This window comes from Arvicola amphibius, chromosome 4, assembly GCF_903992535.2.
Source record: "Arvicola amphibius chromosome 4, mArvAmp1.2, whole genome shotgun sequence".
Lineage (NCBI taxonomy): Eukaryota > Metazoa > Chordata > Mammalia > Rodentia > Cricetidae > Arvicola > Arvicola amphibius.
Genome location: NC_052050.1, coordinates 34,274,206 through 34,293,094, shown reverse-complemented (window position 1 = coordinate 34,293,094; position 18,889 = coordinate 34,274,206). Strand labels below are relative to the sequence as shown.

Below are 18,889 nucleotides of genomic sequence, written 5' to 3'. Positions count from 1 at the left end.
GGAGAAACAAGGAAGATTCCCCAGGCACGGGCTATGTCGACAACACAGGGTGTATCTACCACCAACACTTCTACAGAATCATAGGTCAGCCAATGCCAAAGGAGCAGCCCGGGCCACACAGACAGGTTGTGGCAAGAAGAACTGGGGAGATCTGAAATGGCCTACCTGACTTCTCTGTAACCTTGGCCTTGGGCAAGCCACCTGATGCCTCCCTAGAAGGGATGTGGTAAGTATGAGGAGGAACGGCACATCTGGGGAGGTGGACACACAACAGATAGTCAACAGTGGCCGCTCTCCTCAGCACCACTCTCTGCCCTCGCCCTCTGTGGCGAGGCCAACATTCCATCTCACCTGCTAAGATCTCCAGTTCTCACCACGGGGATCAGGGATGGAGCTGGTTCTATCTCCGCCTCCCTAGCTCCGAGATCAAGTGTTTAAAGAAGTATTATTCAGGCTGGGTCTGGGACTCCACCCTATAATCCTAGCACCAGGCAGGCTAAGGCAATGCAGAGAAACTAGCAAGACTATCTTTAGGAGGGAGGAGGGCACGAGTAACAGAAAAGGAATATCACCGAACAGACGGCATGGGAGCAGGGGAGTCTGGGCAGGGGCCAAACCAGCAGTTTTATCATTCCAGAGGCCAGAGGGAGAGCCTGGGCTAACACAAAACCACAGGAGGGGGCAGTCCTACAGCAGCGTATTCCTGAGCATTAGCACTCCTGAGAAAGTCTCTCCCAAAAGGACTGGTTCATGCCTACCTGTAATCTCAGCATTTGAGGCTGAGACAGGAGGACAAACAACCACAAGTTTAAGGCCTACACTATATAGGGAATTCTAAGCCAGCCTGGACTCCAGAGCAAAACCCTGCCCCCTGTCTCAAAATACATACATATATATAATATATGTGTGTGTGTGTGTGTGTGATGTGATACATATAATGTTATGTATTATACATCTCTCCCTGTGTATTTTGAGTGGAAACACACGCTTTTAAGTACCTGCGACCTCACTAAGTGTTCACATATCTTAGGGGTAAAATTGGCAGGCATGCATTTATAAGCCACAGAGCAGGCTTGCAGGACATGCCTCATTTGCTCAAATCAGCATCTCTTTTTGCTATTTAAAATACCTACACATAAAGGATCCCACTGGATCAGATTTGCATTCCAGCTCCCTGTAGTCTGCAGCAAGAAACAAAAAGACCATCATTAGGCCCCCAGTCCCCAGAAGCACCCCAGAAAACAGAATGGTGAACAGCACGACACATGCCAGGTCATTCACTTTCCCAGGGAGCAACCATGACTAAGGGACCAGTCTGACGCTTGGCTGAAGATGCAGAACCGGAACTGACTCCTCTGGTTCACTCCAAAAAGGGAAGGAGTTCATGGTTTCAACCACTAACTGTACACTTTCTGCCAAACAGCGCTCTACAGTGGGTTCTGAATCACCATGCAGCTCCACAACATTCAGCAGCACAGCTGTGGACACAATCAAGTTGCCTTCCAGCCCCTCCTTAGCAGCTCAGCTTACAGCAACATGGATCGCAAGCTGGCCACAGAGGACTTACCCTGTCTCCAGTAACATCCACCACCAACAGGATGAAGCCTAACTCCAATCTGGAGTTTTCACACACTTAACTAATCCAGAAGATTGGCTTCCCCTTCAGGCTTTCTCCACTGCCCTCGTTCATGCTGCCACCCCACCCACTTCTACAATGTCCTCCTGCCTTTGTGTCCTAAGTGCTGGGATTCCATGGCAGTGCCACCACCCCTGGTTCAAGGGCAACTCTTCCAGTATGCACAGACCCTTACTCTTGCAGATAGGCGTTTACATGGTTTCTTGTAACCTCAAAGACTGGACGGAAGTTATTATCCAAAAAAATACACATGTGTACAAACTTACACATGTAACTTCAGGGATTTCTTCAGTCAGTCCACAGACCCTAGACTGTGACTCCCTAGTTGAAACCCTGCCTTGTGGCGCTAATATTTTTACCAACAGAAAATCTGCCACCTTGGGCGATAACGTGACATCATAAGCATCTCAAGTAACACATGGGCTGATAGGACACAGGTGTCAGCACACTGATGATAACTGTCTCAGGAGAGACTCAAGCCCGGTCCCCACTGTCATGACAGGAAAAGCCTCATCTCATCCTGAAGACACCAACTACATGGCACAGTGTTTCCAGTTCCAAACAGCTTTACCAAGTGCTGAAATCCAACCAAGTCACTGGATCACTTGGTTCAGAGATTTTTCTGTTCAGCTCTTTTACCTGACCCCTCCCCCCCCGCCCCACATCTTAGGCACAAACACCTTAGGGGGTCAGTAGACAGCTCTGGAGAAGGATGAAGGAGCTAATACTTCATTAGGAGACAGAGCTTTTGGGGAGTCAACACTTGAAATAAAGGAAATAATTTAAAGTTGGAAGTGTGATTCCCTTTACGAAGCCAAACCGGTTATAAATCCTTTGGAATAAGCTTTGGGTGTAGCTCCCGAATGCTGCTGCTAGGAAGATACGGAGCTGGCTGCACAAGATGGGGACCTAAGTCTGAATTCCACAAAGCATGTGAAAAGTTGGATGTGAAGGGGAAAAAAAGGTGGGTGAGAAAGAGAGAAAGCCAAGTGTGAGAGGCATGGTGGTGTGGAGGTGTGGGGTGTGGAGGGAGGTGTGGGGTGTGGAGGTGTCAGGTGTGGAGGGAGGTGTGGGGTGTGGAGGTGCAGAGGTGGTGTGGAGGGGTGTGGGGTGTGGGAATGTGGAGGTGGGAGGTGGAGGGGTGTGTGGGTGTGGGATGTGGAAGTGAGGGGGAAGGTGACGGTGTGGGAGGGGTGGAGTGTGGGGTGCGGAGGTGCAGGATGCAGGTGTGACATGCAGAGGTGTGAGGTGTGGGGTGCGGATGTAGGGAGGTGGTGATGTGGGGGTGGAGGTGGTGGTAGAGATGTGGTGTTATTCATTTGTAATTACAGCACTGGGAGACAGAGACAGGGAGGTTTCCCGGGTCACCCGGGTTAGTCAGACAGCCAAGTCTGTGGGAGAAAAGGGGGTGGCAGCTGAGGGACAATGAAACTGACTACAGCCTCACATGAAAGCACAGGCACCAACACACACACACACAGAGAGAGAGAGAGAGAGAGAGAGAGAGAGAGAGAGAGAGAGAGAGAGAGAGAGAGAGAGAGAGAGAGAGAGAGAAAACTTAAAAAAGAAAAAGGAAAACAGACTCAGAGGCACAAGACTCCCACAACTAGGCCACACAATGATGGTTCAACCTCCTGATTCTGAGAGCCCTTTAATTACTGGGTAGAATTGGAGCCCTAGTTAAAAAAACTTCTATGAGATAGATATTTATAGAACAAGCTTCAATCCTGTTTCCTCCCCATTGTCAAAATAGAAATACTAATTTTATTTCAATTTTTTAATCCAGTAGAGCATATATCCATTGGATTAAAAAAACAAAAAACGAAAGGGGCTGGAGTGGTGGCTTAGCAGTTAAGAGCATTAGTCAGCCTTGCAAAAGACCAGAGTTCAATTCCCAGCACCCACATGACGGCTTAGGCCCACAACTCCAGTAATTCAGGGGATCCAGCACCCTCCTCAGGTGCCGGCCACACACTAGGTACACATACATTCAGGCAAACACACACACACATACATACAAACACTCACACATACACACTCACACATACACACTCACACACACACACTCAAAGTGAGAGTTCCACATGCTTTGTGAGCTAGCCAAGCCCACGGCCCTGTGACGTGGACATGTTCCTCAGGAGTTGCTGTACTTTAGGGGGAGCATGAGTACCAATCTTACACCCCAACGTCTACTTTGCTTGTGGATTTGCTTAAAGAAAAGGAAAGACAGACATTTTATTTTCTCCTATATTCTTCATGTGATTTTTTTTCCTCTTTTGAGACAGGATTTCATGTAGCCTCAAACTTGCTATGTTGCCATAGATGACTTCTGAACTTCCCAACCCTTCTGTGTCCAACCCCTAGTGCTGGAATTACACGCAGACTAATTTTTTGGTTCTGGGGATCCAATTTAGGGCTTCCTACATGCTAGATGCATCCTCAGCCCAGGACCTTAATACTTTAGAACATCAGTACTCAACCTGTGGGTCATGACCCCTTTGGGGGTCAAATGACCCTGAGGGTCGAATATCAGATATCCTGCATACCAGATATTTACAATTCACAACAGTGGCAAAATTAGTTATGAAGTAGCAATGAAAATAATTTTATGGCTGGAGGTCAGCATCCCGTGAGGAGCTGTATTAAAGGGTCACAGCATTAGGAAGGTTGAGAACAACTGCTTTGGAGTGGCTGTCCTGGAACTTGCTCTGTAGACCAGGCTGGCCTCTACTTCCCAAGTGCTGGGATTAAAGGTATGTGCCTCTGACGCCCAGCTAGAGTACTGAAAGCTCAGAATGGTGGGCAGCGGAAACCAGGAGAAACAAAGTCCTGCCTGACAGGGCGGTCAGCAGGGTGGGACAGATCTCTGCACCACATCAGCACCCCAGCAGCTCTGCAACCTTTAAGCCACTGCACTGGAGTGAGAGGTAGAAGGCTTGCTGGGAACCACAGGTGTGGAACACTAGGGCTCAAAGGCACAGGTGGGAAACTAAGGACAGCCCTTTAGTGGCCACTAGATCAATACAGCATCAGCACACAGCGCCCTCCCACCCCTCTTTTCAAAGAAATGCCACAGAAAATCTCTTAGCGGGAGGAGAGTCCAAATGCCACCACAGCCAGCCCGAGGAACCCCACAAGGAACAAAACCTGCCTCCCGAGTTCCCAGCCTTATTTAGAAGGCAAGTTAGCTCAGGGCCCTTCGCACAGAACAAGGCCCAGACTGAGATAGAGATCGCTGGTTCAGAGTGCCGTGACCTGAGGCTGGTCACTGCCACACCCTGAACAGTTTCCTCACCAAGACTAGACAGTCTGCAGTCCTAGAACACCTGTCTCCAGAAAACAATCAGACCCACAGAGCCGACAGAACAGTAACAAGTAGGTTGGGTGGTGAGCAAAATATTGCTTCCTTCCACCTGCCCGGACACCCACCCAACAGCCTCCCACAAAGCCCTTCTGATAAGGATCAAGTCTCGGAATGAAGTCACAAGTTTCCAAACGCCCTACCGCTCAGTTGAGGGCTGGCAGGCGAACAGCAAGGGAAGGCCTCCTCACAAAAACTTTGTGAAACTGGACTTGGTGGCAGGGGCCTATAGATCTTGACTGCTTGGGAGGTTAAGGCATACGGACTCACTGCTCCGGTGGAAGCCGGTGTATTTTTATGCTGCCAACATTAAGAAACAACAGTGTGAGCAATTCCTCATGCCAACTCAAAACACCCAGCATGGGGGCCACAACACCCTCTAAGAAAGGCTGTAGGAGCCTTGGCACACTCCCCAGAGGGTTCTATCAATTCAAAGGTCTCCCCTCCCACAGACCAAAGGTCTGTCTTACTTCCTATGGACATGTTAGGCTCCCAACTGTCCCCTCTGTACATCCAATGCCCAGGCACTAGGTCCTAATGGAAAACACGTGACTATTACCCAGAATACCCCTCCAACGTACTCCCCCTACTCTACATTTTACGGGAAGACCAAGAAGAAATGGAACCATTTCATATTGCATTCGTATTTACAAACCACCTATGCACTCCTGATTTCATCTGAGTCGTGTGGAGACCCCATGAGGTAAGCCTTGCTAGGGAGGCACACACTAAGTGCTGGTTACCTGCCCCCTGCTATGGTCTGAATGCCGCCGCCCCACCATCGTGTTGAAATACATGTATTGGGACATGTGGCCTTTAGGAAGTTATTAGGCCATGAGGGCAGAGCCCTCATAAGTAAGATGATTGTCAGGATAAAGAGGCCAGAAGAAGCCAAGCTCAGTAGCACATGCCGATACCTGGGAGGTCAAAGCAGCAAGACAGTTTTAGCCCAGCAATTTGAAGACCATACGACATAACTCGGCAAGACTTTCTCAAAACACATACACAAAATATGAGAATACATAAATAAGCCAGATCCTTTGCCCCTCCCACTATGGAAGGCCACACAGTAACAAGAAGCCTTCTGTGAACTGAAAAGTGAACCTTGAGACAACCTTGACTTTGCCAGATTTCCAGATCCAGGGTTTCCCCGCCTCCAGAAGTGCGAGAGGTCAATGTGTCTGTTAGCCTTCACAGATGTCAGACTCCATTAACAGCGGATAGCATTTTGCCCATTGTATGAGCAAGAAAGGAAAGACTCAGAGGTTGGGCAGCTGGCGGCTGGCAGCTTACCTCCTGGGTCTGTAAAGAGAGCTGGGAAGGAAGCAAACCCAGCACAGCTTTCCAGCACCAGAATCAACATACTCTGGCTGTGTAAACTTTACAATGCTGTACTTCCCTGATGGCTTAGCAATGCTGATAGGAAGGGAGCCTGAAATGCCCTGCTCCTCCTAGGCTCACTCTGTGCTCTAGACTTTTGCCTCTCATGCGCTAATAAAGCAGCCTCACTTATTCTGCCCCCCAAACAAAGGTCCAGCTCTCTGACTCAGGACCCCATTTCATGTACAAAGCCTCATTTAGCTGCTCCACTGCACCCCCCCCCCCCCCCCCGCTATCTGCTGCCCAGCCCTCAACTCCTACTGGGCAGACTCTGAAACCATACAGGAGATTAAGTCAAGAGGGAGAACAGGAGGGACATTCTCTCCTTGAACTTTCTTAAATGGAGGAGGGGGCATGAGAAAAGAAAAGGCCCATTTTTCCAAGGAGGGGGACGAGGCAATGATCTTTCCATTAAGCAGATGTGCATAAGAATGTATAGATTATTTAATGCTGGGGGTGGCAGAGCGGAATAAAGGAAGCTTTGTACCTTCCCCAGCACACTTCCCTCGCTCTTTTCCCAGCCAGGCATTTTACCCAACTCTTTAAATCATCCAGCCCTGATGTACCCCATCTGTGCACTGGCTGCAGCCAATGAAATCAAGGCCTGTGCTGACTTTGGCCTGGACTTGTGAGCCTTCCTGCCCCGGGAGTGGGTAGTGAGGAGGACAGGAGGCCAACCAAGCTTTTCTTTTTGCCTCATCTCCGAAGGGCCCCATCTGCCCGTTTATTTGATCACTTACTGAGTTTTTGCCATGGGTCAAATTCTGATCTGTGGACTAAGTCAGACAGAACATAACAGAAGGACGTGGAAGGGTACATGAGAAAGGGGGGCTGCTCTCGGCAGAGGCCTGAGACCCCCACCTTCATATCCACAGAAGGCCGCTTTTGTCTCGTGGCTAACTGAAATAAAGCAAGGAAGTGGCAGACCACCAGAGGCCCTGTCCACCTGACCAAATGCAGTAGAGATAACCTCGAAGGCCATTGCCATCTCTACAGAATATCCAACTTCCATCCACCTTTCCAGCTCTCCAGACAAAACCAGCTTCCCTGCTGGTATGGCGTGACCTTCCCCTCACCTTAAGGAGTCACAAGGGTTAGTGGGGTAGCACTTTTTAGTCAGTACACAGAAGATGCTGAAGTGCACTGCAGCCTTGACTTCTTACACCACCAACACTTCTTCCGTGGGTTAAAATGGTGCCATAGATGTCTCCCTAGATAGAAACACTTATTTTGGAAATGTCTCCAGGAAAAGGTTGTAGAAGGGAGACAGCGCCAGCTCAAACACGAGCTTTTGGCTCACATTCCATGCCAGGAGATTGGCTAGCTCTTCCATGGACATGGCCTCCCACATCCCAATTTCCAGTCAAGGGTTTACCCCCAAAACTCCAAAGAAACCTGCACCAAGACGATACGGTAGATAGCGAAAGGCTCGCTTAAGTGTAAGTAGCAAAGTTCAGGAATGCAGAGTGGAACAGGTGGACTTTCTGCCGGGGTCCTGGGGCATCGAGGTTGAGCTTGTAGGTTACCAGGCAGCTTGGAACAGACCCACAACAGCAGATTCTGTTCTAGGCCCTCATTTCAGAATCTGTGACTGCAGACCTGATTATCTGGTCAGCCTTCACGTGCCAGTCAAGTCAGCCAGCGGGAAAAGGAATGTTCTGAGCTCTAGCTGGAGTTGTCAGCTCTCTTGGGCTGAGACTACCAAACCCAAGGAGAAGAAAGCAAGAGAGTCTTTGCATAAGTATCTGTGTGGAGGCTAGCTTCTCAGGAAAGATGCTATTAAAGGGGGAATTCTCCCACGATCTTTTTCTCTTTGTCATCGAGCCTAGTAAAACCTGTTTCTCCTCCCCTGGGAACCCAGGGCCGGGAGGGAGATAGCTCCCCTGAGAATACTGCCCAAAGTATTCAGTTCCTGTATTACACAATTGAGAACCCGAGTTTATTCATTAGTATCCCCCAGCCCCAACTTCAGAAGCAGCTGTCGAGGCACCTCTGGGAAAACAGGGACTCGTTCTTTAGCTATGATCAAATGTCACTCTGTATCACTTTATATAGAGAGGTTCCTTCAGGCCTGCGGCTCAGCCTTTCAACAGGCCACTTTTGTTCCTCCCCAAAGGACAAGTTTTCACAATGCCTCAGCCTCGCCACTTTCCTTGGGGCTTGCCAGGGGCTCTCCCATCTGAGCTAACAGCGGGGATGGAGTGCGGCTCTGTGGTAGAGTTCTTGCCTAACATACAGAGGCTCTGATGGACCACAAAACTGTGAGCTGCCAGGCCCCAAAGCCTCCAACAAGGTTGACATCTAACTTCTAAAATAAGCTGCTCCGAGCTGAGCGGTGGTGGCGCATGCCGCCTTTAATCCCAGTACTCAGAGGAGGCAGAAGCAGACAGATCTCTGTGAGTTCGAGGCCAGTGCCGTCTACAGAGAGAGTTCCAGGACCAGTTCCTAAGCAACACAGAGAAACCCTGTCTCAAAAAAGTCAAAACAAATACAAACTGATCCACTACTCTGTCCCTGCAATTCAGAGTTGATTCTCAGTGGACAGTCTGCAGGTCGGCCCTCTCCGTATAAAGACAGTATGCAAACATTCTAGATTGTAGGAGCGCTTGTAAGTCTGTGACCGCAGGAGCAGGAAATGCACCCTTACTGGGAGGCAAGAGAGGCCTTCCGTGACACCAGTACCTTGGAAATGAGTTCGTCATGATTGGCCAGGTGAGCTCTGCAGTGAATGCAGCTGTAGGTGCGGTGGCAGGAGGGCAGGTATGCCTGAAACGTCTTGGATCTCGTCATCTTCACCATTGGTGCAGCTGAGCGCGGGGCGAACTCTGGGGCAGCCCACGAGGCACTCCCACAGGACGGGTCGCACGGGAAACACCGGAAGACACAGGTAAAGGCCGTGGTTTAGCAGGGGGTGGGTGTGCGGCAGGCTCCACACACTGGTGACGTCGTCAGAGGAAGGACTCTCTAGCAGAGGCCTACAGCTGGTTCTCGGCAGCCTGCGGCAAAGGAAAACACCATCATCAGATGGAGCAATGCTTCCAACAAGATGAGCGCATGCGCCTGAGAGGGATCAGCAGACGCTGGCCTCACAAGACCCATACTCATCTCTGACCCCCTCACCCTGCACCACTGCAATGTGAGGCTTTGTCAGATAACACAGTATTTTCAATGACACAGGCGCCTAGCAAACTGGCATCCTCAGCATCCCTGAGCACAGAACTGAAGATGGGATATTGGCAGCCCCCAGGGAAGACCACTTAGGAACCCACACCCCCAGACTCGGTAGCTATTCAGCTACCCACCACATCCAACAGCCCAGAAATCGCATCTATTTTCAGACTCCAGGAGCACGCCAACACTTGAAGCCACCACCTGCAGGGAAGCAAACCACACAACAGCCTCAGCTGGAATAAAGTGTGGGACTTCCCACTTAGCAATGCCCCGAAGGGTGGTAGCCAGCTTGTCTGCGAGAAGTGATTCTCTCTGCAACACCTTGCTCTGACAAGATGCCCAGTGTATGTGTTTGTGTATTTTAAAAGGCAAAGAAATGACCTAAAGCAAGCATAACATTTGAAAAAACATAAATGACCTTGGATCTCAATTCCTTTCCAACTCTGCAGAAGACTCTCCTACCTGGTCTCAGCCTTCTCACTGGAATGGGGGAGAGGGATGGGACTCCCAGTGGAGCCACGTGAAAGAATGCCTCCGAAGTTTTGCTTACCTGAGGCTCCGGCACCTGTCTATTCCCTGGACTTCACTAATGGGGGAGGCAGGCGTTCCCACTTGCCTGTCTTCCCAGGAGAGCCGTGAGTGTTAATTAACATTTGCATCATGCTTTGCAGATTCGATGATTTAGAGAAATGGGGGAGGAAGACAAATAAAACAAGCTCTCCCTTACTGGACTTTCTGGGATCCACCTATACTTAACAGAAACCTGTAAACCATTCTGTGCTTTTTTCCTCTAAATCCACTACCTAGAGCCCAGTCTCCCATGGGAGGCTGCTCCCACCCCACCCCTCTCATTCTCCCCACCACAGCCATCATGTTTGCGCGCGACACTTCTGATACCACTGCCCAGCACTACCATGAAGATAAAAGTGGTCCCTGGCCCTTATCCAACAGTGTCAGCAACTCTCTTCCCAGCATCCTTGAGCCACGTGGGCTCCATGCCCAACACACATCTCCTGTGTGACCTGTCTGATTTCTGAAGGGCCAGGGCAGGATGTCTTCTCTGCTCGGTCTCTCCCATGTTCAAGATGAAGAACTGGGTTATTCTGACAACACAGGAATCCTGGCGGTAGACAGAAATGGGAAATGATGCCCTAAGACAGTGCTTCAGGCTTTGCCACAATAGATAGACGTGTGTCTGGGACCCCAGGTCAGCCTGTGGGGAATAAAGGGCTAAGTTACTATTTCCCCATTTTTCTGCTGGCTTTCCTGACATAGCCTCAATATTTCCAATATTCCTGTTCAGTTGTTAGCAAGGATAAAAATCCCAGAAGAGGCAAAGTGGAGGCAGCACCCAGTCCAGTCTTTTTAGCAGAGTGGGAGCAGGAGGGTTCTTTTTGTTTAGTCTGGATTGTTTTGTTTTGTTTTGTTTTCCCATAGACCAGGCAGGCCTGGAACCTCTTGCCTCTGTTCTGTAGAGTTGAGAGCACAAGTCTGCACCACCATGCCCAGCTGTCTAAGCCAAATGGTTCAAGTCCACAGCCTTGGCTGCCCAGGGGCCAGTATGAGTAACATCAACCCCTGGGGCTTACACAAACACCAAGGAAAGAAGGGAAAACAATGGCCCTGGCAGCCTCTCTGCTTTACAGAGGCCATAGCTGTTTTCTTATGCACGCAGACAGCTTCTCAATTATGCATTTCCCTGGAGTAGAATTATTTCTTTTCTCACTTCTCCTCTGTAGGAAGCCTAAAAAAAGTACACAGGCAGAGGTTCCTGGCTATGCCCTAAATCCAAAAACATTCACAGCTCCTTCTACAGAAACAGCACTTGCAGCATGCAGTAAATGCTGAGTAGGTCACAAACATGAACCCATGCAATATACCTCACATGACTCTGAACTTAGAAAGGAGAGAAAGTGCTTTGATGTAGGTACTGGCTCCAGCTGCACGGTGCTGGAAAACCCTGGAAAGACCCGGCCATGGACATCTGCCTTGTCTTTGGCAGACTCACTGTCCTCTTAGTGGGAGGTGTATTTTGAGACAGGGTCTCACTATGTAACTTTGGCTGTCCTGAGACCTGTAAACCAGGCTGGCCTTGAACTCAAGAGATCCAAAGGCCTCTGCCTCCAGAGCACTGGGATTAAAGCTGTGCACTATCGTGTCTTACATTATTGTTCTTTAGTAATCTCACAAGCATCCTATAGAAGGGACTTCTTCCTGGGGGAGTGGGCAAGACATACAGAAAGTATTAGAAATGTTACCATGTTCAGCTGTCGGGACAGCTAGAAAGACCTAGAGGAGGGGAGCGAGAGAGAATGCTAGTGAAACGAGAGGGCTAGAGAGGGCGGTTGAGAGCATGCACTGCATCAAATGGCTCACAGCAGCCTGTAACTCTAGCCTAGGAGGATCCAATGCCTCTGACCTCAGTGCTGCACCTACACTCACACACACGCGCACACGCACGTGCACACACACACACACACACACACACACACACACACACGAACTTTTTACGCTCGTCCAGGTAGTGAGTGGTACACGCAGCAGTCCAGCTAGTCTAATGGTTGTCAATCAACAGAAAGTCTGAGAATCCAGTAGTTGATCAGAGGCTGGATGTCTCCACTGGTCTCCTGCATGTGCCTGAACCCTGAGTCTCCAGCATCAGCAGACTTGCTCTTAGAACAAACAGGCGAAGAGCAAAAGCTTCCTTCTTCCACATCCTTATATAGGCTTCCAGCAGAAGGTGGGGCCCAGATTAAAGGTGAATCTCCCTACCTGAAAGATCCCGATTACAGTGGGTCTTCTATTTCAAATGAATTAAGAAAAATCCCTCTCTGGGTATGGTGCATGCCTTTGATCCCAGCTCGGTGTGTGTGTATGCGCACATGTGTTTGTATGTGTGGCGCGTGTATATATGTGTACACCTGTGGATTTATAATTGAGTACAAGGCCAGAGGAGTTCCAGAATACTCAAGGATACAGAGAAATCCTGTCTGGAAAAAAGTCAAAAAAGTAAAATAAAATAAATTTAAAAATTGCTTGATTTAATTCTCAATAAAGAAAATGCATTGAGCCACTCGGGAGGCAGAGGCAGGCGGATCTCTGTGAGTTCGAGGCCAGCCTGGTCTACAAGAGCTAGTTCCAGGACAGGCTCTAAAAAAGCTGCAGAGAAACCTTGTCTCGAAAAACAAAAAAAAAAAAAAAAAAAGAAAATGCATTGATGTTCCTGAAGAGAAATGAATTACATATACGGGCACAGCACTTGGCACATTTTAATTTCTGAACTTTGGTCCCTGCTAATGGTGCCACCGTGTGCATAGATTACAAGAGTCCAACTTGTTGAGCATTTTTGCAAAGTCCAATTGATTTCCAACAATAATCAAAAGCCTTAGGGTATGTGTACAATTTAAACAGCATTTTAAGTGAACTAACAGTAGAAATTAAAGGAAGACTTTCTACCACCCCCAGCTGGCTTATGATGCTCACCATGGAAAGAAAAATGTGAAATATTATGATTAAAAACAAAGACCCCAGCTATACCATCTTGAGAGCCAAAGGCATGGGGAACCCTCCTGACAGGCCATTCCCACAGAGAGTTGCAGTAGCCACTGAAATTCAAAACTGTACCTCCCAGGTGTGAAGGGGAGGAAGAGTGACATGTACTCTGGCTTTGGCTAAGCCATAAGGAACCTGAGAAGCCAGGCAGCATCCCACAACAGCCTCGGAAGCTGGCCGGTGGCAGAAATGCCGCAGGAAAGACACGGCTGTCCCTAACATGTGCCTGTGCTGTTTAGGTAGAGCAGGCAGAGGTGACTAGAAGTGGGCTCTAGAACGTCACAAATGACTTCTAGTCCTTCCTAGCGGGGTGACATCTGGCACGTTCCTCAACTTGCTGACCCTCACTTCCCCACTCCACATTAGAGACAACTAAGAATGCAATGAGATGGCGCAGGGCTCCCCATGCTTAGGGACCAGTGAAATGGAAGCCATGCCGCTTGGCCCGGACATGTGTGTGGGTCCAGCCCCCCATCCTTGCACCCTCATCCACACTTCCACGCTCCTGCTGCACTCGGCCACAGCCTTACCCTGGCCCGTCACCAAGCCCTCACTTGTCCGTTCTGACTGCGGCCGTACTGGAAAACTGGCTTTTGGCAACCAAGGCGGGAAGATGCCATGAGTCTGAGGGCAGTCTGGGCTACATAGCAAAAAACATAGCACCTGGAGGCAGGTAAACTTGGATTCGGTCTGGATTCTTCTTATACTGGGCAAAATGCCTGAAAGGCGGTAACGGCACCTTCATCCCGAAAGAGACGAATCCCACGATAGAGTGAGAGACGAATTCTAACGCAATACCAGGCAAAGGGTTCTCAACCACCCTGATAAGCTACAATCACTCTCGCCAACTAGGAGCCCAAGAATTATTGTTCCCACTCCCAGGACCAAAGGCACCAATGCTCCTGTGCCGGTGGCTGACTCACGGCGTTAGGAGAGTTCCAGGACAGCCATGAGACAGGTGTGAAGGCACAGGCCTACAATTCTGGCATTGCAGGAAGACCACTCCAAGTTTGGGTCAGGCTGATCTATACTGCAAGTTTCAGGCCAGCCAGGGCTACAAAATGAGACCTTGCCTCAAATTTAACCCCCCCCCCAAAAAAAACCAAAACAGAAAAACCCCAAACAAAGAAAAATCTCTCAACCGGAAAAAAAGTGTGTTATATTTTATTGATACCTCTTATATAGCCATGGGCAGCAAGAAGACCTGCCCCTTCTGAAACAAAGCCAGCATCCGTCACAACCTGGACATAGAGCTGAGTCTTGATTTGAGCAGGTATCTGTCTCACGACAATCATATATGATATCTGGGACTCCTTATCTGTTTGACACAGGGTTTCTCTGTGTAGCCCTGGCAGTCCTGAAACTACTGCAGACCAGGCTGGCCTTGAACTCAGAGCTCCACCTGCCTCCGCCTCTGGAATTAAAGGCATGTGCCACCACTGTTCCTTCTCTCTTTAAAATCGGGACTCAATCGTTTGCTGTTGCTGTTGTGCTGGGATTAAAGGTCTGTGTGGCCGAGCCAGGCAATGGTGGCGCACGCCTTTAATCCCAGCACTCGGGAGGCAGAGGCAGGTGGATCTCTGTGAGTTCGAGGCCAGCTTGGTCTACACAGCTAGTATCAGGACATCTGAGGCTACACAAATAAATCTTGTCTTGAAAAAAAAATCAAAACAAAACAAAAAATGTTATGCATATAAGTATTTTATCTGCATGTGTGTGCAAGGCCCTCAGAGGCCAGAGGAGGATGTAGGAGCCCCTGGGCAGGAGTTACAGCTGGCTGTGAGTTACCAGGTGGATATTGGGAATCAAATCCAGGTTTTCTGAAAAGTACCCTTAACCACTGGGCCATCACTCCAGCCCCTCTAATTCCGTGTTTTAGCGTTTAAGTAGAACCTTGTCCTACAGTATAAAGCACTTTCCATCCACCAACCTTCATTTTCTTAAGGCCTGCAATTCGGCACATTCACAGAGCACGCCGGTCTTAGAAAGTCCATTCAGAAGTGGCCGCAGATGGCACCTCTGCCACATCTGTGAGCAGAGCAATGTATGGCATGGCTCTTAGTGCAGCACTTTACCTGGGGAAGCTCACATCTGCTAGCACATCTGTGTGGAAAAAGAAATGGCTCCCTTGAACATCCTCCAATAGGTATTGGGCAGAAGTAGCTGGGTCTGCTTATCAAGAAGATCAAATACTACAAGTTGTGTCTACAACCGCAAAATAGAAAATGATGCAAAAAACTCTACCTGAAGACACTTAAGGCCACTTGGCTGAAATCTGGTGGCTTCTGTTCTTTCCTTACACAAATCCCAGCTCCAAAATGGATTTAAGATAACTTACAAAATTGTATACAGGGCCAGTTTTGGTAGTGCGTCCCTTAATCCCAGCACTCAGGAAGTAGGAGCTGGACTTCATTCTGGTTTACAGAATGAGATCATGTCTCAAAAAAAATTAGGATTTAAAATAGTTACAAAATTAGGATCAGTTAGTAAAATTAAGAAAAAAAGTTAGTTCTCTCATATGAGGAATCTAGAAAATATACACAGGTCATGAAAGTAGAAAAGGAACTGAGAGCAGACAGAGTTAGAAAGAACTCTTGTTTGAGACTGAGTTTCTGTGTAGCCCTGGCTGTCCTGGAACTCATTCTGTAGACCAGGCTGGCCTTGAACTCAGAGATCCACCTGCCTCTGCCTCCAGAGCGCTAGGATTAAAGGTCTGCACTTGACTAGGGTAGAGTTCTAAAAGGAAGGGAGGTGGGGGAATGGAGGTGTTTGGAGGAGGAAATGCATGTTCTTTCAAATGCACAATCTAAGTTTTAAATATATTAAAAACAAACAAAAAACCAAGAGCTGCACTAGAGAGATGGTTCAGAAGTTAAGAACACTTGGTGCCCGTACAGAGGACCTGGGTGTAATTCCCAGCACCCGCATGACGACACACACCATCTAACTCCTGTTTCAGGGAATCTGATGCCTTCTAACCTCTGGCACACACCAGGCACACATGGTGCACAGACATACAGGGAAGCAAAGCATTCACACATGCGCATAAAATAAATCTTATTTTTTTTCAAAATAGCAAAATTAGGGCTTTGGGGTGGTCTGAAGAATGGCTCCCCCACAGGCTTCTTTCTGAAAGCTTAGTCACAAAAGAGTGGCATTATCTGAGAAGGATTAGGATTAGGATGTATGGCCCAGTTGCAGGAAATTTGTCAGTGGAGGTAGGCTTGCTTGAGGTCTCAGGACAGGCCTCCTGTGCCCTGCTCTCTGCTTGTGGATCAGGATAAAGCTCTCAGTTACTTCTCCAGCACTATGTTCCCTGCCATGATGGCACACACACGCACACACAGAATTTTTTAAAATATAGGCGTACATACACCACATGTGCACATGTATGATAAGGCGGTCAGGCCCAGCCTGAAATGAATGCTCTTGAAACTGCTATGCTACTGGACTTCAAATGCAAATCTGTCTTTGCACGCCTCACAATCAGGGAAAGCAAAAAAAAAAATACCCAACATGCAGGGTTCATAAAGTATCCTGGAATTGAGTATACCGATTTTTTGAAAATTTCCTGTTGAGAACAGAGAAGACAGTGAGAAATCTAATACACAAAATCCCAGCATAAGCCAGGCACGGTGACCCAACACTCAGGCCAGAGGACTGGCACAGTCCAGGGCTAGCCTAACCTACACAGTGAGTTCTAAGCCACCCTGGGCTACGGTGAGACCCTGTCTCAGAAACAAGATCACAAGAGTTCATACCATGTGACCATCTTGACTGTTGCTTGGAGCATCCCTCTGTGAGAACACCAAAGGATGGCTCAGTGGGGATGTGGGGGTGGGGAGGGGGAGGTCGGAAAAGAGAGCAGGTCAAGAATTCAGATTGCTGAGGGCCTTGCTGGATCCCAGGGTTAACGCCACAGAAGTTCCCGGCAAAGCTTCCCGATGATCATAAATCACAATCAAGATTGAGTAACAAAAATACGGGCCAGTATAACAGGCGAGGTGCAAGCGCTAATGCTTCACTTACGGCTCACACTATTCGGCCGCGGTGAGGCATGCAGCTCCTTCCCCCCCTAAGCTTTATGGACCCGAGCTGGGCAAGGTGGTGCATGCCTATAACCCGAGCACTTAGGAAGATTGCTAGTTTAAGAGCGGCCTAAACAGTAGAGCAAGCTCCAGTCAGCCTGAGCAAGACCCTCTTTCTTGAAAACAAAGAAATATAGGCTTTGCTTCCATCACGACGTTCTTTCTCCCAGCCTTCCCCTCTCCAGACACTCAGCTTGTGCATTCTGCTTCTGCACCTTTGATCTTTTTTTTCTTTTCTTTTCTAGACAGGTTTCTCTAGCTTTGGAGCTAGCTCTTGTTGAGGCTGGCCTGGATCAAACTCAGAGGTCCACCTGCCTCTGCCCTTCCAAGTGCTGGGATGAAAGGCGTGCACCACCACTGCCCACCTTTTTTGGTTTTTTGAGACAGGTTTCTCTGTGTAGCTTTTGGATCCTGTCCTGGAACTCTGTATCCCAGCCTGGCCTCGAACTCTTGTGAGTTCTGCCTGCCTCTGCCTCCTGAGTGCCACCAACGATCAGCTGACCTCTCTTCTAACAGGCACTTCTGGTAAACTCCTAAGATACGTCAAATGAAGCTTACCAAAGCTGACACCATGGGCTGGGATAAAGCTCACTGGAGAACACTATCTTAGGGTTTCTAGTGCTGTGCAGAGACACCATGACCATGGCAACTCTTACAAAGGAAAATATTTAACGGGGGCTGCTCACTTACAGTTTCATCATGATGGGGAATATGGCAGCGTGCAGGCAGACGTGGTGCTGGAGCTCAGAGTGCGACACCTTGCAGGCTCAGGAAGTCAACTGACAGTCACACTGAGGAAGCTTGAGCAAGAGACCTCAAAGTCTACCCCACAATGACACACTTCCTCCAGCAATGCCACACCTCCTAACAGTGTCACTCCTTTTGGGGGCCATTTTCTTTCAAACCACCACAAGCACTCACTACCCATGAGGCCCTGGGTTCAACTCCCTGCAGGTACTGCATTTTTAAACCGTAACTTTATTAGTGAGTAAGTGTGTGTATACATGGATATGTGCATATATGCTTGTAGCACCTGCATGTGCACAAGGACAACACAGTTCTCCAGGCTTGCACACAGAGTCTTCTCACTCATAAGTAGTTTGTTTAGATTTTTTATATGTATTGAGTGTTTTGCCTTCATGTTTATATGTGCAGAGACTGCCTGGGGCCTGCAGAGCTCAGAGGGCACTGGATCCCCTAGAACTGGAGCTACAGATGGTTGTGAACCACTAGGGATTGAACCCAGTTCTTTTACACGCTAGGCAGATGTTCAGCCTCCATCTCCTTAAAGACCCCACTGACCAAGCAGGCAGCTTTTTTTCCTTTACTTATTAGTTCATGTCTCCTAAACAGTTGACTTTTAGTTTTTTTTGTTGTTGTTGTTTTTGTTTTGCTTTTTGGTATGGCTTGGTTAATTAGCTGGGTTTTTTATAATGCTGGGAATCACGACCAGGGCCAGAAATGCCCGGCAAGCACTCTATCACTGAGCTACATCCCAGACCTGTCTGTGTGTAATTCCTTCATCCATGGCAGTCCTCGGCAGTAGCACTATGAGCCCCATCCTTTCACCACGGGCTACCGTCCATCCTCACTCCCTGACTCAGCTCTTCTTCCTCCAGCTCATTCTAGAATTCTACTTCTGAAACACAATTTGAGCACATCCCTCTCGCATTTCAAAACCCGTACCAGTTTCCTACCAGA

At 48.7% G+C, this 18,889-nt stretch overlaps 1 protein-coding gene across 1 annotated transcript in view; it reads right to left on the bottom strand.

Annotated features, from left to right (window-relative positions):
- Positions 1–18,889, bottom strand: part of Ypel2 (yippee like 2) — a 54,378-nt gene that overhangs the window by 24,285 nt on the left and 11,204 nt on the right. Inside the window, exon 2 of the mRNA XM_038327150.2 lies at positions 9,060–9,373. Within this exon, the coding sequence (XP_038183078.1) occupies positions 9,060–9,176 (117 nt within the window). The 5' untranslated portion in view covers positions 9,177–9,373. The remainder of the gene's footprint in view (positions 1–9,059; positions 9,374–18,889) is intronic.